This window comes from Cryptomeria japonica, chromosome 8 (genome assembly GCF_030272615.1).
Source record: "Cryptomeria japonica chromosome 8, Sugi_1.0, whole genome shotgun sequence".
NCBI classification, from domain to species: Eukaryota; Viridiplantae; Streptophyta; class Pinopsida; order Cupressales; family Cupressaceae; genus Cryptomeria; species Cryptomeria japonica.
This window is the reverse complement of record NC_081412.1, coordinates 84,965,862-84,988,502: the sequence shown is the minus strand read 5'-3', so window position 1 is coordinate 84,988,502 and position 22,641 is coordinate 84,965,862. Positions and strand designations below refer to the sequence as shown.

Below are 22,641 nucleotides of genomic sequence, written 5' to 3'. Positions count from 1 at the left end.
TTCATTGTAAGGTTAATCATTGGACTTATAGGTGGTTATCCTCTGTTGGAAGAATTACTCTTCTGAAAACTATTGTGCAAGCACTTCCCATTTATAGGTGTTTTGTGCAGGCTCCCCCATCCATCTTTGTGAGAGAGTTCGATGCTCTTTCCCATCAATTTCTTTGGTCTGGTAGTTTTATTTCTTCTAAGTGGAGTTTAGTTAAATGGGACTCTATTTGTAGACCGAGACATGTTGGGGGTCTTGGCCTCAGATCTATTGCTTTGGTTAGCAAGGCCTTGGTGGCTACGCTGTATTGAAGGTGGTGTAACAATCAGGATCAGGACTGGGCCAATATTTTAACCCACAAGTATCTCCCTGGTGCTAATGATCATGAGGTGCCTTGTCTTAGTTTAGTGGGCAGGGGCTCTTGTATCTGGGATACTCTTAAAAAATGTGCCCAACTTATTAAAGATGGCCTTTTCTAGATTTGTAATAGAGGCTCTAAAGCTCTTTTTTGGCAGGACTCTTGGGATGGTCACCCTCCTATTTTGTCTAGTTATCCACAGCTTCAGCCTCTTTCCAACATTTTCACTGATGTTGGATGGGTTAAGGTGGAGAATTTAAAAACAGTTAGGTGCATTGGACAGGTTGAGGTGACTTGTTGGAAGGATCATCTTGAATGGCCCTTGGGTGGTTCGGATGAAGATCATGTGGTGTTGGTTAATATCTTGGAGGGCAGGCTATGTAGTTCCCTCAAGGAGAGAGATATTTTGGCTTGGGGTCCTAATCCAAAAGGCAAGTTTTCTATTGTTGAAGGTTATGCTCAGCTTGATAGGCAATTGCATGGCCTGACGGATTTTCCCTGGTGGAAGAAGGTTTGGAATAACTTCTCTTGATCAAAATGTAATTTCTTCTTATGGTTGGTTGCTCAGAGGAAATGCCTCACACGGGAGAATCTTCGTAAGAGAGGCTTCCAGGGACCATCTATCTATTATCTTTGTATGCATAATGAGGAAGACTGCTCCCACTTGCTTTTTCTATGACCTTTCTTTAGGGAGATTTGGCACAAGTGGTGGGAGGCTTGGCAACATGCTTGTTTTCATGCTACCTCCTTAATTGAATTTTGGGATAGCTTGGGCAGATCCCCAACAAAGACCTCTTTTCTTCAAGTGGCCTGGGCTATTGGACCAACTCTTATTATCTGGAATTTATGGCTGGAAAGGAATCAGAGGGTCTTTTGGGATTCACATATAGGGAGTCCTCAGCTGTGGCAAAAGATAGTTAATAGGCTTCAGGAGACAATCTCGGCTCAGTGCAATTTGTCTGAAATGTTGATCTGGGTGATTATGCTATTGTAAGGAATCTGCAATTGGAAAACATTAAAATGGACTATGTTGCTGGAAATAGATCTCGACATGCAAAGTAGTAGATAAGTAGAGATGGAAGGTGGATTCCCCCTCCTGTGGGAATCTTAAAAATTAATACAGATGACTCTTCCCATGGGAATCTTGGACATGTAGCTATTGAAGATATAGGTAGAGGTGATGATGGTTGTGAAATTTTTTCTTTTCTATTTATATTGGGCAGCACTCTAACAATCTTATGGAGGCCCTAGCTATTAAGATTGCTGTTGAGCGAGGTTGTTCTTTAGGATGGAGGAAGATTATTTGTGAGTCGGATTCTCAGATTGTTGTCGACATGTTGAACCAACAAAATTTGAATGATGTGAGTTGGCAATTAGCTTTTGTGGTCAGACAGATTTTACAAATGTGTAATACATTGGAATTTGTCTCATTTTGTCATATTCCCAGGGAGTGGAATAGAGTGACTGATTGTTTGGCCAAGTGGGCTTTAGAGCATGTTGATGGTTGGGATTTTAGTGGAAGGGATGGTCTACCTCCTAATTATCTTGAAACTTTAGACAGGTTAATGCTAGAAGACAGGATGATGCAAGAGCACCCAGTGGTGTAGGATCAATTTCCCTTTTATGTTTGTTTCATTTTCTTTGTCATTTTTGAGGCCCTTCGAGGCTTTGGATGAGCCTAGTTTTTGGTGTAATTCCAAAATAGCCGCAACATCATCTTTCTGAGGACTTTCTGAAAAGGTATTATCATTGGAAATGCGACGGTCGGATCTATTGCTATGGTCATTGGACTTTGTAGTGGTGGTGCTAGTGGTTCTTTTAGGTTCCTTTTAGTTATTGTTGTTGTCTTGGTGGGCCTGAGGCCTGTTCTTTGTAATTCTATGATTTTTGAATAAATCTTTACCCCTTTTTAAAAAAAAATAATTTTCTATTCATTCTATGTTAAGATATAACACCAGTATGACCTTCACCAACATGATTGACATTTCTAGTAGTAGTCTTAATCCTATCCCCACCACACTCATCCTTTATTTCACCTTCTTTAACTACACCCAAAGTTATGCCTCTGTGAATTCAAACTCAATTATGCTTGGATAGTTTTTGAATTTGTCAAGTAATCATATTAGAACCCAAAGCATGTCATCTACAAATTATCTCCAACCAAATAATGAAATTATGTGTAACCTAATTATCCTTGGTGACTTGTTGAATGACTTTATATCATTAAAATTTTGAGAGACACTTGACTTGATATCTACCCTAGATTAACTATTTCATATCTAGAAAACAAATTCTCAATCTTTGAATGTCAAGCCCCATACTTTAAGTTCCCACAATACACAAGCTTCATCTTTGGTACTCACTATCTTCCTAGAGAAACACTCATAGGTGTTCCCTACAAACAAAGAGCATTTATTAACTCTTTTTTTTTGTTACACAAATAATTCATGGAAATGGTAACAAAGTGAAGCAGTCACCGGTTAGGAGCAACCTCAAAGAGATCAATCCAGACCGGTCAGCAAGAGTAAACACAACAGAAACACAAGGACATGATGGAGGCAATGCATAATAGATTGAATTATAACATGAAAACTGATTACAAACAATTGGTAACAACTGGGTTACAGAAACTGACTCACATGCCTGCTAAAACATGCTCAAAATACAGAACATGTCAAACTGGGACCTCAAATCTTAAGATCTATCTTCTATGCTCAGTCTAACTTCTTGGTTACATTCTAATGCTCTATTACAATGATTTATACGATCCAAGGGGACCTGGTCAACCCCAAAAGGGATCAAAACCCGAAGAACAAGGCCTAATGTGTAAAACCAACAAGGTTGACCTCCGCCAAAGAAATTCCTCTAGAAAATCCAAAGGATGAAGTGTAGATCATGGGAAAAGGTCGGCCACACGCCAAGGAACATCAGAATCAACGCTCAGGGCTCTGCAAGCTACAGAAGGGATCTAGTAGTTCACCAATGCAAATAGGTTTAGGCAACCAGTAATAGGAAACTGTCAACCGATAACAGGAAACTGTCTTGGAAACCGGTAACAGAAAACTGTCTTGAAAATCGGTAGCAATAACTTGCCGAAAAATGATCCATGGTTTGGGGAAAAGGAAGATGATCAAGTCTTCAAGCAAAATCCAACTCCACAGGTTCCGATGAGCCAAATCCGAGACACACATAAAGAAATGTTGAAACTACAAACAAAAAGCAAAACATAAAGGAAATATTTTTGGTTGATGCAAGATTGCTATGAACCGGGAATGCTCCTGCATCACAAAGCTTGACAAATGAGTATTCCTGACAAGGATTAAGTAATTCTCCTACAATCCCATGAATGGAATGTTGAAAATATGTGAATCATGATGCATAGTGAAGAAAGTTGGATTGCATCTTTATGCAAACCAAGCATTGATAATGACAAGCCTTTTAACCATGGTGAGCAATTATAGGCCCACATTTTATGAGTATTAGATGAATTCGAATATTGTTTGGGAAGAATTTGATGTTTTAGGTATAGATGAATTAGGGTATCATGGTCTCATGATTTTTGTCTCTCTTGAACTATATTGGTTGGACTTATGGTCTTTATCAATTAAATTCAATTCTAAGTATTAAGTGCTAAGTTTCTTTTTGAATGGAGAATATGTCTTCATTAAGTTAAAAAATTGTTGATATTGTTTTCATATATTGACTTTGAAGAGAGAGGACAAGCCATCTCCATGAAGATTTTTGGATTTTTGCATCACTAAAAATATTTTCAATATATCTATATATTTACCTAAATCTCTTTATATGCTATTATTTTGAGACTAAAAAAAATACAATGATAAATGTACATCAAAGGTCAAGTTTTTATCAGCACACAAATTCTAGCTACTTGAATGAAATGCATTCTTTATGTTGCATACTATGTTTCTCTATTATTTTCCTATGCAACATTTGATAAGCCTAGGGACAAAGGTTTTCAAACTTCATACAAGCAAGATTCATGCATGTAGATCTATCTAGGAAAACTCTATAACAATGTAGATTTAATCTTTGATGTATCTATTCATGTGCAACATTTTATATTGGGTTGTACTTTCTTGGATATTAACTTACACATATTTTTCTATCTGCGTGATCCTTGCACCCTTCTAGTGCAAGTGCTAGTGATTAGTTCTTTTTAATAATTGCATAAACAGTGTGCAACACATGGTGAGACAAAATATAAACATATCTCTTCCTTCCATGATTTTTTTTGTCATGGTAGATTTTTCTCTAATCATCTTACTTAAAACATTAAGTGGGAGTACTATAATTAATATTGGTTTTTGTTATAGTGCAGACAAATTTACTTATGGTGGTTGTGGTTTGGTTAAATTTAGGAGATTAGCTCATCTCTAGAGATTTTACCTAGGCCAAATTTTGGTGGATGTTAATCTTATAGTCAATGACAAGAAGTTAACACACACAATCATCTTGCTCCTCATTTGGATAATCTTGTAATTAGTGCATCATACCATTCCAATTTTCAATATCATAGCTATATGTTATTTTTCCTTATGATGAAGCTATTTTTTCTTTCTATGTGCAAACCTATTTCTTTATTGATCTATAAGCACTTACATTCAAGCTGATTTTATTTTTATTGTAATTGAAGTCACTTTATTTCAATAACATCCATAACATCCTGCTTGAAACTAAACACATTCAAAATAAATAATATAACTTGTAAATATGTGTTTTTAAAAGATCACACCATAACTAATTATTATAAATTATTATTTTCATTTACTTTCCACTTCACCATAACTATATTAAATCAATGCTTCGCATAACTTTTTTTTTTTGATAGTTAAATCGCAAGTATTTTTAGCCTGGCTGCATCAAGAGAGGCCACAAGGTGGACCTCTTCCCCAAACCCAACACTCATCTTCCTTCGTGGACCTCTTCCCCAAACCCAACACTCATCTTCCTTCATTGCTCTCCCTTCTCTCCACCTCTCCTCCTCTCCTTACTATCTTCTTCATCCACCCTCTTCTCTCCCTACTTCTACCCTCCTCCCACCTCCCTTCTTGCTTCCCTTAACTTTGTTAATTCTACTTCTACTGAAAAATTATTAAAAACTCAAAAATTCAAGAGACTATATATGTTTTCTTTTAAATAAGAATTGGAAAACCAACTTTCTTTTTAATATAATTGTCAATTTCTACTTCTATAAATAGAAAAAACTATCAATAATTTAATTACCAAAACAATTCTAAAATCTTAGAACATCCAAATCCTCCTTAAATCATCACAGAATAGAAATCCCGGTCATAATTTGTTCACCATCCAAGGAATTGATGATGATGGTATCCCATTACGAAGAGAGCACATAGAGACTGAATGGATTTTACAAGGAAAAGAAAAGCACTGTAGTAGTGAGGAAATAATTCATAGTAGACTTTTTAAAATAATATCTTCTCAATGAATCACAGAAGAATAAATGTAAACATTCTTGCTAAAAAAACTGAACAACGATATGTAATACCAAACATTTTTGAAAAAAAAGTGAACAACTATATGTAATACCAAACTGAACAACAATTCTAACATGTCAAGGTTACGGAGAGATATAAGAGAATCAATGAATGTTTATTCAATCCCAGATGAGTAGTTTTTCCCGTATAGATTAAGAGGGAATAACAAATTAAGTTGACGTTCCAAGTATAATTGATATAGTGAAATCAAGGTGCAGGTATGCTTTTTGAGATGGAATTTATGGTGTCGACCCATTGAATTTTTAGCCTCTGGTAGAATGTGAGAGTTTGAGATCTCCACTTAAATGCTACTTACAGAGTTTGCACTGTTGGGTTTTTAACCCAGTTCGTAAGTGTGGAAAACACATTCTAATAACAAATTACAACAGTAGAACTGTTAAAACAGTACTAGTGGCACTCACAAAGGTATAACATAAAGTTAGTTTTTAGGCAGAATTTTCTGTGCCAGAAGGTGCAACCTTTTTGTATTTGTAGCAGCTGGCTAAGGTTATAAATATGCCCAGATTGAGCAGACTCAAAGAAGCTAGAAGCCAATAAAAGTAATCTAAATGAGCTTTGTTCAAGTTGTCTGCAAACCAGCATTCCTCCTGCTTTCTGCAAGTAACCTTCTCAATGACCAAAATTAGAATACTACTCAAGAAACTACCAACTCCTATAACACTCAAATAGACAGCAATACCCAAGCTTTTCATTGTGTCTGGCATCTGATCATAAAAGTATTCTTGCAATCCTATCACTATAAACACATCAGCAATGCCAAAAAGTACATATTGTGGAAGTAGCCAAAAAACGCTTATTGGGATTGTTGCATAGGGCATGTCTATGAGTCCATTATCCTTTGCTGCCTTGAGCCTTTTAATTTCTATCAATGCAGCCACAATCATTGAAAGTGCAGAAAAAAACATACCGGCGCCTATCCTTTGGAGCAATGTTATACCTCTCTCGTTCCCTGACAACCTTTTTGCAATTGGTACAAAGAGGCAGTCATAGACAGGGACAAATAGCATAACAGTTATGCTATTAAAACATTGCAAACTTGCAGAAGGGATCACAAAATGTCGACCAATTTTTCTATCCATTGTGCTGCCCTGTTCTGTGAAGAATGTGAAGGACTGTGCAAGAACAACGCCATACATCAAACATGTCATCCAAATAGGTAACATGCCTAGAAGAAGTTTTACCTCTTCAACCTGTTGGACTGTGCAAAGTCTCCAATTGCGTGTTGTTCTGCACTCAAAGTCTAACTCATCTTCAATTGTTGCTTTGTCAAGAAACCTGAAAAATCAACACGAGGACATTCATGGAAAAAATTCTCCAAAGTAGATAGGGCTAAAATAAACAGAAATGGGAACATCTTGAAACTCCCTTCAGCCTCATCAGCAGTGATACCATGACCCATTTGGTCCATTCCCCAAATTGAAAGCACAGAAACAATCCCTGTTGCAATTATTTGAGCCTGAACTCTAAAGTAGCAGTCTGCTTGAATACAATAGCACTAGATTTAAAGCAAATAGTACTAAGGAGTGCTTACCTGAACTTGTTTGTTTGCAAGAGTTGACGTCTTGACTCTGTCCTCAGAACTTCTACTTCTTGACTAGAAGCTAAATGACTTTGTTCTCGGAAAGGAATAGGGGCATTCCGCTTGAAGAATGCTGCAACAAACACATGGATGACTCGAGTGAGAGAGCTTCCACTAGGCTGTTTGTTTCGGTAAAATCTAGTCCCACACAAGAAGACAACAAGTGCCATTCCCATGGTAAAGGCAGGAATGCCAAATCCCACACCCCATCCGACATTATCTTGGATGTACGTGAGCACAGTGACCCCTGGAAGGAATCCCAAGTAAATACCAAAAGACCACCAGTTAAAGAATGAACTTCTGTGCTGCTTCTCTTTTGGGTCCTCATCATCAAATTGGTCCGCACCAAATGCCTGTAGGCATGGCTTTTGACCCCCTTGTCCCAAAGCAACCAAGTATAATGAGAAGTAAAAAAACCCAATCTTGAAATGAGATTCGAGACTCGTGAGAGAGACTGATAGAGCCACCAAAATTAGCCCCCGTCATATTCCATTGTATGACGTTTTAATTGGATATAACAGATATGATTACAACACAGGAAAACAAAAATTTATTCAGCTATTTTGAAAGTAAATGGACGTCTAATCAATTTCTAACGTGTGCATAGAGTAAAATTTTCAGTTCTATATTCACAAGAACTTCTCAATTTGTAGATATGTGTTCTTCACCAAAAAACAAACTGAGATCTTCAGCAAGGTACCCTGTTTTCTTGTTATTGATTCACACATACAGATATGGGTGCTGAACCAAAAGGCCAATATGAGTTTTTGAGCTCAGTATCATCTTCCTTGTCATTTAGCACTATGGATTCTCAATCTAAAGGCCTGACTGGTAACCACTTATAATTTTTTACATATGCGGTAGATATGGGATCTCAATCAATATATGTTCTTTATCATCAGAGTAATCAAGGGTATCGTTATTTGTTCATATAGACACCAAGGGTTTGTTATTTGTCCTGTCTTGCATGGACCCAGATCAGGTTTCAGCTCTATTACTGTATGTTTAGGTGATGTTGGTTTGTTCTACTGACTCACTGAGTTGAGGTGCTAGCAAGCTCCCTCTTCTGCCTTTCAATTATAAACTTTCATAAAATACGTTGACATTATATTGGCTGAGGAGTTTGTACCAAACTACTCTACAGATGGATCGTAATGCAAAGGAAATCGATTTTGTGAAGGAAAAGAGTACTGACAAGCAAATAGACGATTGTAGCAACAAGGATTGTCCAGTACCGACCCAAATAAGAATCTGCAATAAAAGCTCCCAAAAAAGGCAACACGAATGCTACCCCTGACCACATGTTCACATTGCTTGCAGCAGTGGCAGTGCTTTCATTCAAAACACTTGTGAGATAAATCACCAAATTTACAGATATGCCAGCATAAGCAAACCTCTCTGCAATCTCCACCCCTGTGAGTAACAACCATAAAATAATATTCTCAGAAAGAACAACAGAAAAATAATATCTTTATTGATACACATTAAGAAACAAAACAACTGTGTTCTCTCCTGTGCTGACTTTTGATAACTCTTCGTATAAATTAAAGTGAATAAAACAGAGCCGTTTTTCTTAATGAGAGAAGTGAGGACTCATATTAGGGTAAATCAGCTATTGTGATCCAAATTGTCATTAACTCGATTTTCAATAATAAGTTGAACTTGAAAACATTAATCCAAGAGATATATATGTATTATGATTTCAACCATTGATGTTATCAATGATTCTGTTTCAAGAGTTGTTAGAGTCTAACTCATTTATTATTCCTTTCGTGCTACTTGTGGACATGGCTGATATGTTATAGATTGTTCTAGTTTTTCACATGATAATTCAAATATTACTATTTTTGAATTAGATTGTGTGTTTGTTTGCATCAATTTTTCGGATCATATTCTCAAACACACACAATCTAATTCAGAAGTAGTGATACTTGTTCTCACATTGTTAGTCCAGCTGATTACATTAATCATTTTATTTATTTATTTTTTGGTGGGGGGACAATGCGGACCTGATGAATTATAGTCATTTAGTGCTTTTTATGGATAATGCTGATCTGATAATTTGTAAAAAAAATGAGATTATTCAGAATCATTCTTAGTGCCGGTAGCAATTTTGTAAAACCTCAAAAACATCCATAACAGAAAGTATATTCATACATACCAATTACAAAAAGGGATGCCTTCCATGTTCCAGTGTAAGATCTGATAAGAGAGTGGCCATGGAGATCCACTGATCCATCTTTAACAAATTCGTCCGATGACTGAAGTTCCCCCATTGCCTTTGCTTCATTCACCAGTCAATATATACAAATATTATAATATATGATCTTCTGGTTGAAATTAAGAATTGGGTGTTTTTTGGGAGATCTTGAAGATATTCTATTAATTGGGTAGCCGACAATTATTGGTGGAAGCTCCTACCTCATTCGTTTCCTCCGATTATAGCAATGTCCTATGAAGTAGGTAAACTCTGCAATTAAATGTTATGACAATCTGACAGTCAGTTAGTATAAGTTGATAGTTTGTTACTTTCTGAACTGGTGTGCAGTCAAGAGAATATACATTCAGTCACTTCAAACTCATTAAGTACATCCTTGATCTATGGACCAGGATTCAAACGTACATAATCAATGGCGATCTGATAAAAGTTCGATGGAACAGACATTCAGTCACTTTTAAACTTTTTTTAAGTACGTCCTTGATCTGTGAACCACCTCTAAATTCATCCCTGAAGTTATTCTGCCTCAAAAATAGACTTTTCGTACAGTGTGATAGCGACGTGTTAGTCAATTGCAGTCATTTATTGCAAAATCGACAGTATAAAACGCACCGTACTGCCTTTTTGGAACCAGAATATATTTTGATAACTCAAAGTCTCCTGTTATTTGGGGAAGGTGAGACTAATCGTCGAGACAAATCTTGCAAGAGACCCACCCTAGGCGTGGCTGGATAAAGCGGTTCGAGATGAGATTTGAACCTCCATTGATTGTTCCTGTGGCAGCTCAACCTTTATTTTTCTCTTCCGAAAAAGCTCAAATTAATTTTATTCATTGCTATAGGCATGCATTATTCCATAAGACACAAAAAATACATTTTTAAGATCTTGCTTGTATTTTTTTTATATGTAATCTTTAAATATTGTATTGTCATTGTTGTTGCGATTTTTGTTTCTCATTCTCTTAACATAGTTCTAAAATTTGTGATTCTAAATTGGTTTATTTGACATTGAAAATGTTGTATTATAATACTCATAATTGTGATTTTAATTGTTTGAATGCATTTATGCAATTTATTCAATTCTTTTTGAGATTAGGATACTTATTATTAGAATTGAAAACAATGGAAGTCTGGTAGCTATGCATTTCTTAGATTGTCTATAATATTTGTGTTTTATAATTTGATTATATATGCATGGTCTATGTAGCTCTTTATCAATACTAGTAGATTTAAATGTGAATCAAAACATAAAAATAGTAAGTAGACATTTCAAAATGTTTATGAGAATTATTATCTCAAGTTTATTGTTAAATCTTAATAGCTTGAATGCATATTTGTGAAGTTTATCTACTACTTTATCTAATACTTGGGATAAATAATATCACTTTTAGACAAAATTGTTAATTATTATTACTGTAAATTTATTTTATTTGAATTAAATTTATGTCAAATTATTTATAATTTTTAAGTATTGTAAATTTATATGACTTAAAGTAAATTATAACCTTAGATCCTAAAATAAACATTCATTTTAATATGCAAATTGTGCAGTTGGAGCACACTCAAACAATTTTTTTAATCAATAAAAATTATATTAATATTTTATTAAATATATTTATTTAATTAAAATTGTCATATAAATTTAGGTCTTAAAAAAGATTAAAAACATAATTCTAACTCTAACTTTACTTGTGCTAGCATTAACACAAACTCTATTTCTAATCCTAAGGTTCATTATGGATCAAATAATCAGAAGTAAATACCGTAATGTATTAATTTGTTTCCATGCATAATTGACATCAAAATGTCAAGAAAATGATAAAGAAAGCCCATTTACTTGCATGTTTAAATACTAGTGTCTTACAAGTGTGGATGTAAGCAATAATCGCTCTAACAAACCATAAAGCTTTGTAATTATATAGACTTTTAATAGTTTAAGAAACTTATGATTGAATTAGTTTCACAATAATAAGAAGTATAATAATGCATACATGCAAGCAAGTCATTTTCAAATAAGAAAATCAAGTGTTCGATAACTTTTTAATTAATTACAAGTTCCAAATACTATCATCATGATTTTATCTAGTATACTAAGAAAAAAACAACAACAATATTAACCATAAATAACATTCCTAAGAATATAAGACAATTTATAAAATGTAAAAACATTCCAATAAATGCCCAAATTAAGCTAAGTAGATACTTGTAAATGATGTTACAATTCCTCAAATAAAAGAGTCTGTATTGTAACCTACTACCATTTAATTCAAAATTATACTACTTTTATTCACTTGAATCTTATATTTCTTAAAATGCAAAATAAATTCACATGGTGTATAATTATTGACAACTATCTAATCCAATTTTCTATTCAAATCAATTTGATAGAATGACATCTATGATGAAATTGAAGCTTTAAAATAAATATTCATTGTGTCATTTACCATATGCACACTACATTCATTTAATTTTTAAATGGAAGTGGGAGTCACTCTCATGGGCGAGTGGCACTTAGGAAAAGTTGTTTGATATAAATTTTCACAAAAAGGTTGCTATCTATATTAGGATCAATCCTTGCTTGAATAAAATCCATCTATATCCTTAAAGTGCTTGGTTTATATCCATAAATCTATAATTTATATATGAAAACTCAATATTCACAAATAAAAACCCATCATCCATGTCATTACCCTTGTATCTAATTATCATACAACTTTTAGTTTATTCCCTCTGTCCTTCCCTCCCTCTCGTTCAAACATGACAATGGTGTAATTTTCAAAAGTTCTATGAGTTTGCAATCTTAAAGTAGGACTTGGTGAATTTGAAGGCCATCTCTTTTGGAAAATTCTTCTTCTTCCTCACTATCTTTTATATCAAGATTGTCTGACCACGAAAAATATGCATATATAAACACATTTATATTTATAAAAAAATTGTGTAAAATGATATATATGTAACTGCAAAACTAGAAATGTGTATATACATTGCCACAACTACTACCATAATAAATGCATACCACTTTTATTGTAAAATAAGTAACAAACTTAAAGAAAATACTACACTTAGGGTGTTCTAAGGCACTAAAACAACTCTTAATTATTTTCTATTAAATTATTTCTTCTTCCAAAAGAAAGAAGAGCTTCATGTATTTGATCGTCTCCACGACATGAATTAAAAGTATTTATAAACCATATAAACATATGGCATTAGTACTACACGTATGCGTAAGTCAATTTACATTGATATTCATGTTGTTAAAAATTAATTATTTTCTAAAAAAGATTGGTAATCATTTGTTCCATCTAAAAATACCAAGTTTAGAGAGTGCAAAAATAACTGGATATTAACCATTAAAATTATTTCATTTGTAGCAACTATTAAGAAATACATTTTTGTATATATAAATAAATATGGATATCTAAAAAATTTGGCATCCACTAAATTGTCAATTTTATTTTTATTATAAATTATATTTAAACCTAAGATATATAATTGTGAGATTTTGCCAAGATCAAGAGGCAATGGAAAGCACAAATAAGAGAGACAAAATAGATGATAGGAATAAACTGTATTCTATCAAGATGCAAAATATGATCAACTGGATCATTACAAGATGTTCAATGATTGCCCGTACAAACAATGTAGATGAGCCTACTTATATAGGCAAGCCTAGAGATATGTGAGCACACAAACATGACATGTGGCTCAATAAGAAACAAGGGTAGGTAGGAAATAGGTGTGGGTAGGTAGGAGAAACAATATAATAGTCCACATGAGGTGGATCACCCATTGAATGTGGAGTGTAACAACAAGATCAACACCATAAAAGGTGGAAATTCTCCTACACACACTATCCAAATGTTGGCACAAACACTCAAGTGTCTCATACCCAAACTATTATTAAATGCATGTACCTAAGTAAACTTAAGTAAGGTGTAATAATATCCATGATGAATAATTATTTACACCAACACTCCCTCTTAAGTGTAACTTAAGGGAATGCACTAAAGTCTACAATGCAACTAAGCAATGCAAGATGGGTCCCGACTACTAGGCCATGTTAGGTACCCATGTACAAATGTAAATGCAATCTCCCATAAAGCGAGGAAAGAGAGAAAAACCCAATGGGAAAAAACCCTCCCCCAATTGAGAGATGATGAAAGCACACAATGCTCTCAATGATGAATGAGAAGAACAAAAATATGTCCCTCCATAAGAGAGAAGAAAGACCATGAAGCCCCCCCTCAATGTCAAATCTCTTGCAAAGATGGTCCAATGATGATGACCAAAATACCTCCCCATAAGGAAGAAAGAGAGCCTATGTTGCACCAAAAATGTCAAAGTGTGACAAAACTAGGTACCAAGTCGATGACGATGAATCACTTGTTGCAACAAAAAAGAAGATTAGGCATGGAGACAACCTGCTGTGAGCATCATCTGGATACTCAGAAATAGCAAAAATACTGGTACGATCCAAGTCTCACGGGAGCCATGCACAAATGTGTACAATCTAAGTCTCAACTAGAGTCATGCACTACGTCTCACAAGATATTCCCAATCTAAGTGTACAAGAGGATTACATCAAATAGTCAACAAAAAATAAGATACAAAGAGGTGTGGCACTTTATGATAGTGCGAGTACAACATTGCTCATGCAAGAGCATACAACATGATAGTGCAAATCTGGAAACATAAAAATGATGCCACAAAGAAGAAGCCCTGTAGACTACAGAAAAAGACACCTTTGATTGGGATGTGGCCAAGAGATATAAAGGAGCAAATCAACCCCCCCCCCTCGCCTTGACTGTCGGTTGGAAGCACTGCAAGACAGGTGTGAAGTGACAAGAAAAAAAGTGTTCTCAATTTGACTTATTAAATGATGTCTGTGTTTTTAAAAGATTTGAAAAATCTAGAAAAAACAATTTATTATGCCCATGCAAAAAAAACTTTATTAAAAAATAAAGAAAAAAAATTCAAAAAAGGCGATAGTCATTTTTTTTGAAAAAAATGAAATGAAAAAAAACTTTAATAAAAAGTTATTAAAGAGAAAAAAAAGTTTATTAAAAAGTTTATTTTTTTGTTATGAAAAAAAACTTATTAAATTGAATAAGAAAAAAAAGATTTTTTTTGTTTAATTATTAAAACAACTTATTTTAAAAAATAAGAAAAATTGATTTTTTTTTATTTATTAAAAAAAAAAAAACAATTTACCCCTGGGCTGCACTACTTTGTGGTACACGCAGGTGGCCTGCGGACCCCGCAGGTACACCTACAGGCCACAGGTGGCCTGCGGACCGGTACAGACCCCCCTGCCCCCAAAAACTCTTTTTTTTTGGATTTTTTTTTTTTAAAAACAAAAAATGATAAAAATGCCCCCCAATAAAGTTAATTTTTTTTTTTTTTTCATAAAAAACCGAAAAATAAAATAAATTCTAGACATGTACCTGCAAGTTCGTACGACGCCCTGGGAGGGGAGATTTTTTCAACTCAGGGTGATGGAGGCTGATTTCGATGAATTGACAGTCGATCTTGGGGTTTTTGGGCCTTCTGAGTGCAATGGCGATGATAGATTTGGCCAAAAATGCTCCAAAATTGTAGATCGGTGCTGGGACAAGTCACCACCCTCCACCTTCAAACAGCTCTAGATTTGGCCTCGGATGTCGGATTTGGACGAAATAAAAGGCGATTCTTAATTGCTCAAACCTCCTCAATCCAATGGTGACCTCAGATCTGACCCAACAAGCTCCAATAATAACCTGCAATAGAAAGCTCCAAAATGCAAAACCCCAATTTTCTCTCAATTGACAAACCAATGGCACTCTAATGACTCTGATACCATGTGAGATTTTGCCAAGATCAAGAGGTAATGGAAATAACAAATAAGAGAGACAAAATAGATGATAGGAATAAATTGTATTCTATCAAGATGCAAAATATGATGAACTAGATCATTACAAAATGTTCAATGATAGCTCGTACAAACAATGTAGATGAGCCTGCTTATATAGGCAAGCCTAGGGATATGTGAGCACACAAACATGACATATGTCTCAATAAGAAATAAGGGTAGGTAGAAAATAGGTGTGGGTAGGTAGGAGAAATAATATAATAGTCCACATGAGGTGGATCACCCACTGAATGTGGAGTGTAACAACAAGATCAACACCATAAAAGGTGAAAATTCTCCTACACAAACTATCCCAATGTTAGCACAAACACTCAAGTGTCTCATACCCAAACTACTATTAAATGCATGTACCTAAGTAAACTTAAGTAAGGTGTAATAATATCCATGATATATATATATATATATATATATATATATATATATATATATATATATATATATATATATATATATATATAAGTGGAATATCCACTAAACTTATATATTAATAATAAATAGTTTACATTGGGTTCAAACAAGGCATACCGGTAGGAAAGAACCCGCAAGAAAACCTCTGATTTTAGCCTTTAAAATAGATACAAGTAGACACTACCCTTACAACATATATATTGTCCAACCATACCCCCCCCCACCCTCCTATTTCTACAATTTTTACAAGAGTCCCATAGGACAATTCAAAAAACCAGAGTATCCCCAACAGAAGAATAGATGAACATGTAGAACCACCAAGTAGATAAATGAGATAAAATTCCCTGTTAGGACCATAGCTAATCAACCGAGCAAAATAGAAGCCGTATAGCCTTCAAGCCTGCAAAAAACCATTCCACCAGCTACAAAAAAGAACTTTGTTAGTTATCCAAAAACCAAGAACTAGAGCTCTCATCTAGAGGTTCATGAGATGAGGCTGGAGGCGGAACCACCCTTAGAGGGAACGCCACACAAGAAGAAGCAGAGCACAAAAAACCCAGAGTGATTAATGAATGTAATGCCTAGTAGACAACCCAAGCTTTATCCACATACTGATCAGGAGCCAAATACAACAAAAAATCCATAGAGGCCCAAGTGTTTTCCATGGAATCACATATCAAACCCATTCGTAATTCATGCAGTAAATGGCCAGACCAGCCATTAGCCAAAAGCTCATGACGAGGGAGAAAGCCACCATAGTAAAAAGACCCCATATCAACTGATAACCAACCAATGCAGGAGAAACCAATGCCCAATTGCATACTGTCAGAAAAACAAACGTGGACACCAAAAGGTGGACCAAGTCCATATCAAGTAAAACATAAAAAAAAATAGTAACAAAGCGAGAGAGAAGCTCAACATAAGAAACTTGAGGACAAACCTACAACCACCGACATCCCAAAAGCCTACGGAATTCAAAATCCACTGCAGGAGTAAACAAATTAAAAACCTTACCAAGCTTGACAGAATTATCCTCATTTTCATTTTCTTCCCCCAATGATCGGGTTTCTAAAACCACTCCGTAAACACCAATTGGTAGAGAAGAAGACATTTGCAGTAGGAAGGGCTCTGAAAAAGCCACAAAAAGCATAACATAATCCACTTTGACAATAACATAAGATAACGTATTTGAAAGAAAAAATTGTCCTAAATTTTCCATAAAGACATTGCAAAATATCCATTGCAAGCTTGCTTGATTAAATCAATTCACACAAATTAATAGCCTTCCACTAAAACTCATAATTGGCTCTCCCGCAAGTAAGGACGCCACCTACAAATATGATTATCCCATAAGCCAATTCTGTCAGGACGAGACATACACAAGGCGACTAGCGATATGGTACTTATATCAAGGAATAACACCTCAGGAGTGTACAAACTGTTTAAGAGGTTATAAGCATGTGAAGTCTTATTGAAGGACTGAAAATAAAGACTGCACATATCACACATGCCACCATCCTATAAATCCTATAAATGTCGTTATCAATGCCAAATACTCAAAGACAAAAAACCGTATCAATATCAAATAATAGCCTATATAATGCATCCCACTGCCTTGAACATAATCTTAAGGAAATCTCTCCTCGACCTTTGATATAGAAACAATTAAACCTTTTAGATTAACATGCATACTTCAATAGTCTACAAAATCCCTTTTAACCATAGCACCCGGGATATACACCCCACCATCCATCTCAAAACAAATTTTAAGAACACACCATATGTAAATAATGACGTAAGCCAACTATTTACACATGTGATGCAAATATAATCTGAACCAAGAGGAAGATAACATGCATACCTCAAGAAGTAAAAGAGACGAATGATGTGACTTAAAATTCCATGAACACATAGTTAAACCACACAGCATAGAGGCCAAACCTCATCAGATTAAAAATTAGCTCTTAGGATGAAATGCAAACTGTAATTTACCTGTCCACACCTCATGAGATACACACATTAACATCTAGCCCAAATGCAGAATTGTAAGAATACACCATATGCAAATAGAAACATAAAAACCTCCTATCAACCCATGTGGTACAAACACAATTTGATCAGAGAAGAGGATAATATGTATACCTCAAGAGGAAATGGAAAAAAAAAATCTCAAGATAAGTAGCTTAACCTTTGGGATGGATCATATACCCGAGAATGATGTCTTAAGGAATGTCACATACTGCTACACTCTTATGATGTGCACCAGAGTCAATAGCCATATTAGCCAGAAAATCTGCCAGTTTATTTAACTCTCTAAAACAATGAGATAATGCGAAAGTATCAAAGAAGGACAATTTCTTCAAAATATGATCAATTATGTACTTCAAGTGCCAACAATTACTCTTACAACTCAAAATAATTTGAATAACGACCATTGAATCCCCCTGAATCGAAAGATCTTTAATCCCTAAGGAAATAGCCAAATCAATCGCTAGGGACAAAGCTTGGCATTCAGCAAAATTGTTTGACTGAGACCCAAGGGCATGACATTGAGCAGCTATTAGGACTGCATTATAGTAAAAAATGGCCATACCGGCCCTAGCCAAACCCGGATTACCCCTAGAAGCACCATCAAAGTGAAGCTTAAAATGACCCAGAGGAGGAGGATCCCATCTAGCAGCAAGTCTCTTATTCCTAGTAGCCAGACCTCTTGCAACAAACCCATGGGAAGGGATGACAGAAAGAGATTTCCATGTCCTTGTAATCATGCCATCCCAATGAGAAAAAGATTTCAAATTTTCTAAATTCTTATGAATATATGACAAGGCCACCTCTGAAATAGAAGCCTCTATCTTGACTAAGATATCAAAAAGCGAACCAGATAACTTTCTAAAGATCCTATTGTTTCTTTCTAACCATATGTTCCAAATAATAATCGAAGGAGATATGAGCCAGAGGCAGGCATAAAAGGAAGAGGAGAACAAGATAGGCCATGCTCTGAAGTGGGAGAGAAGGTCATGGCCAATAACAAAAGACAGACCTAGTTTCTCGAATAGCCATTGCCAACAACCAAAAGCAAAGTCTCAATGAAGGAATGGGTGAGAGGATGATTCCAAATTCTTATTGCACAAAACACAAGGGAAAACAACAAACAAACCCATCCTATCCAGTTTCATCCCGGTAAGAACTCTGTCTTGAACAACAAGCCAAGCAAATGCTCCAGCCTTTGGGAGGCAAGCTGGATGCTAGAATAATTTATAAGGCCAAGAAGAAAGGTCCTTAGCTGGCATAAGAGAATTATATCCATCTTTCACTGAGTATTTTCCAGATGTGTTCTTGGTCCAAATAAGCTCATCTTCCCTCTCAGACAAGATGAGAATTCTATCTTTGAGGCTAGTACAAAAATTTTCTTTTAGGCTAGGACTAACAGATAGAAAATCAATTGATTTCCATTTAGCCACCTTCACATGTCCATTATGCACAAAATTAAAATAATCAGATAAAAAAACCCCCCATTTATGCAGAAGAATTGATCTCAAAGGTGACCAATCCCTAATAGAATCCAAATGACAATGACCATTCCAAGCATCATCCCAAAATCTAATTTCACTACCATTATGCACAACCCAAGAAAGATGCGGCAGCAAGACACTTCTACATTTATCCATAAAATTCCAAATAACTGACCCCTGAGGCAGAATCAAGGCACGAAAAACAGACTCCCTAGCTCCATTATAAAGATACTTGGCAAACGTGATCCTAGCCCAAAGGGAATCTGGTTTATCATACAATTTCCACACTAGCTTAGCCCCCAGGGCTATATTCCGATTCTCCAAACTACAAATTCCAGACCCCCCAAGCTCTTTAGGAAGACAAACCTTATCCCAAGCTAACAAGGGGATCCTAGATTTCCCATCCTTATTATTATTCCAAAGAAAAGATCTCAGAATATCCTTTAAACTGACAATAACAACCTTTGGAGCTTTTAGAATTGACATTAAATAGATTGGCACCACATTCAACACAGACTTAATCAGCACAATTTTCCCAGCCATGGTGAGCCATTTATGGTTCCATGACAAGATTTTCTTTGAAACCCCTGAAACTACTTTATCCCAAAAACTCACCTTATCCTTTTTAACAAAAAAGGGGATTTTGAGGTAGGTGCAAGGGAAATCCCCAAGTTGGAAACCCCAAAACTTCTGAAGCTTATCCTGGATCAGGGAGTGAGTGTTTAAGAAGAAAATCTTAGATTTTTTCTTGTTGACCTTTTGACCCGAAAATGATACATAATTCCTAACCACTTGATCTATGACTCTAGCCTCCTTCAAGGATGCACTACCAAACAATAGAGTGTCATTAGCAAAAAGGCAATGGGAAATCCTCTGATCAAAGTTTTGAATTTTGATACCCTTCCATAATCCGTTCACATGAGTTGATCTGATTGCCCAACTCAAAGCTTCAGCTAATAATATAAATAAAAAAGGGGACAACGGATCCCCTTGCTTCAGTCCCCTAGAAGAGTGGAAGAAACCACAAGGGGACCCATTGACAAGAACCGAGAATCTTGCCGAGGAAATACAAGACATGATCCATTTTATCCAAGCCAAAGAAAAACCCAACCTTGACAGAACAACTTTTAACGCATTCCATTCGACCCTATCATAGGCCTTCATCATATCTAACTTAAGGATCATGGCAGGGTATTTCTGGGCTAAAATCGAATGTAAAACGTCGTGAGCAACTATAGCCCCTTCAAAAGTTTCCCTTTGTGGAACAAAACCTCCTTGCTCAAGGGAAATTATTCTTGGTAAAAGTTTGGCCAATCTCATAGAAATCACTTTGGCAAAGATCTTATAGATGGTGTTACATAAAGCTATAGGACGAAAATCTGCAAAGGTTTTAGGGTTCTCATTCTTAGGTAAAATAACAATTAAGGTAGTGTTCATCTCTTTAAGGATAGACCTTTTTCGTCTAGCTTCCTCAAGAGCCAAAAGGACATCCGGACCCACAAAATCCCAATATTTCTGGAAGAATAAAGGAGTGAAACCATCAGGCCTGGGTGCCTTATCCGGATTCATAGCAAAAACAACCCCCTTAACCCCGTCTAGTGAAAAAGGAGACATTAACATTCTATAGTCATCGGGAGAAACAAGAGAGGGAATGTGAGAAGAGATATTGTTAGAGTCATCGATATTCTCAGATGAAATAAGATTCTTAAAAAACTTTACCGCTTCCCTAGAAATGTCCCCTTCCTCTGAGAGAATATTCCCCTGACAATCTTGAAGATAAGAGATCCTACTCCTGACCCTTTTCATTTTAGTGGTAGCATGAAATTTTTTTGTATTCTTATCCCCATCAGCTAACCAAAGCTCCCGAGATTTTTGTCTCCAATATACCTCCTCTCTTGTTAATATATCTTCTAATTCACTCCTAAGAGACCTAATTTCATCCAACACCCTAGAACCCATAGCATGAAGCATCACATGCTTATTCAAAACCTCTATCATATCTAAGATCCTTTGCTTTTCTTCTAAAATATTCTTGAAATGTAGGGAGTTCCACCCCCTGATATTTTTTTAAAAAAAACTGATCTTCTTGACAATCTGGAACATTCTAGAACCTCTAATGAATGGAGCCTCTCCCCACCATTGTCACAGGAGGGAAAGAATAGAAAGATCCCTAAACCACATGGGTTCGAACTTAAAAGGAAGTTTTTGAGAAGGTCTATCTCTCACAACAGGGAAAGGGAAACCAGGAAATGATCAGACCCAGACAGGGGAAGGATGGAAGAGAAAAACTCAATATCTGATTCGAACCAATTGGAGGAAAGTAAAAATCTATCCAATCTTTTTGCAATTTGAGAGAAATTCTTCCTCATGTTTGTCCATGTGAAAAGACCATTATTTGGCTTGCAATGAAAAAGAGACATAGCAGAAGTGAATGCATTAAAGTCATCCATAGACTTCTTATTTGGACAAATACCCCTTGATTTTTCTCCTAAATCCAAGATTGCATTAAAATCTCCCCCCAAAATAATAAAGGAATGACTCCTAAGGGGGGATGAAACCCTAATGAGTTCTTGCCAAAGATTGTATTTAGCCGAGATACCTGAGGGGGCATAAATGTTAAACACCTATACTTTAAGTCTAGAGTCTTTGTATGATACTAATGATAACATCCAATTTGGCGCAGTAGCGACCAATTCCACATCAACCACAAAATCATTCCATAATAATGCCAGGCCTCCGGATGCCCCAGAGGCCGGGCAAAATAAAAACTTCCACCTCTTCCAAGAAGAAAATACGAACTCAGAATTCTCCAAAGAGATCTTAGTCTCCTGGAGCATGCCTGAATCCCACTTAACCAAGTCTAACTGAGACTTGATCAAGCATCTCTTGTTAGGGGCATTTAAGCCCCTAACATTCCATGAGATAATCCTCATTACTCTCAAGGGGAGGTCGACACTCCCCTCTTTTCACTCATGGGAGAAGAACAGTTCTCCCCAAAGCTTTTATATAAGCTTCTCTTGACCGCCACAGATCTAGTAACCGGAGGACTGAGAACACACTTTTTTTTCTTTTTAATGGAGCTCGAGTCATGGCCACTACTTTTCCCATTACCTAAAGACAATGTTGATGCCTTC

General features: G+C 35.7%; 1 protein-coding gene across 2 annotated transcripts; it reads right to left on the bottom strand.

The window, feature by feature from the left end:
- Nucleotides 1–5,958: 5,958 nt before the first annotated feature.
- LOC131038461 (protein NRT1/ PTR FAMILY 5.10) lies at nt 5,959–10,165 on the bottom strand. 2 transcript variants are annotated; one of them, XM_057970902.2, is made up of 5 exons: nt 9,884–10,165; nt 9,624–9,746; nt 8,658–8,875; nt 7,415–7,827; nt 5,959–7,158 (listed from the first exon to the last, which is right to left on the bottom strand). In XM_057970902.2, exons 2-5 carry the CDS (start codon nt 9,736–9,738, stop codon nt 6,309–6,311), a joined length of 1,596 nt encoding a protein of 531 aa, XP_057826885.2. In that variant the 5' UTR covers nt 9,739–9,746; nt 9,884–10,165; the 3' UTR covers nt 5,959–6,308. The 2 variants fall into 2 exon arrangements, with proteins under 2 accessions (XP_057826885.2, XP_057826886.2); XM_057970903.2 differs by having other exon boundaries at nt 7,415–7,535; nt 8,702–8,875; nt 9,624–10,162.
- Between the last annotated feature and the right edge of the window lie 12,476 nt (nt 10,166–22,641).

Bases quoted from the DNA above. Each gene is read 5' to 3' on its own strand.
- LOC131038461 (XM_057970902.2), bottom strand. From the start codon at position 9,738: ATGGGGGAACTTCAGTCATCGGACGAATTTGTTAAAGATGGATCAGTG. The intron at 7,828-8,657 runs GTCAGTACTCTT...GGGGGTCAAAAG, and splicing joins CTACAATCGTCTATTTGCTT to CCATGCCTACAGGCATTTGG. The intron at 7,159-7,414 runs GTAAGCACTCCT...TTGATTTTTCAG, and splicing joins TTGCAAACAAACAAGTTCAG to GTTTCTTGACAAAGCAACAA.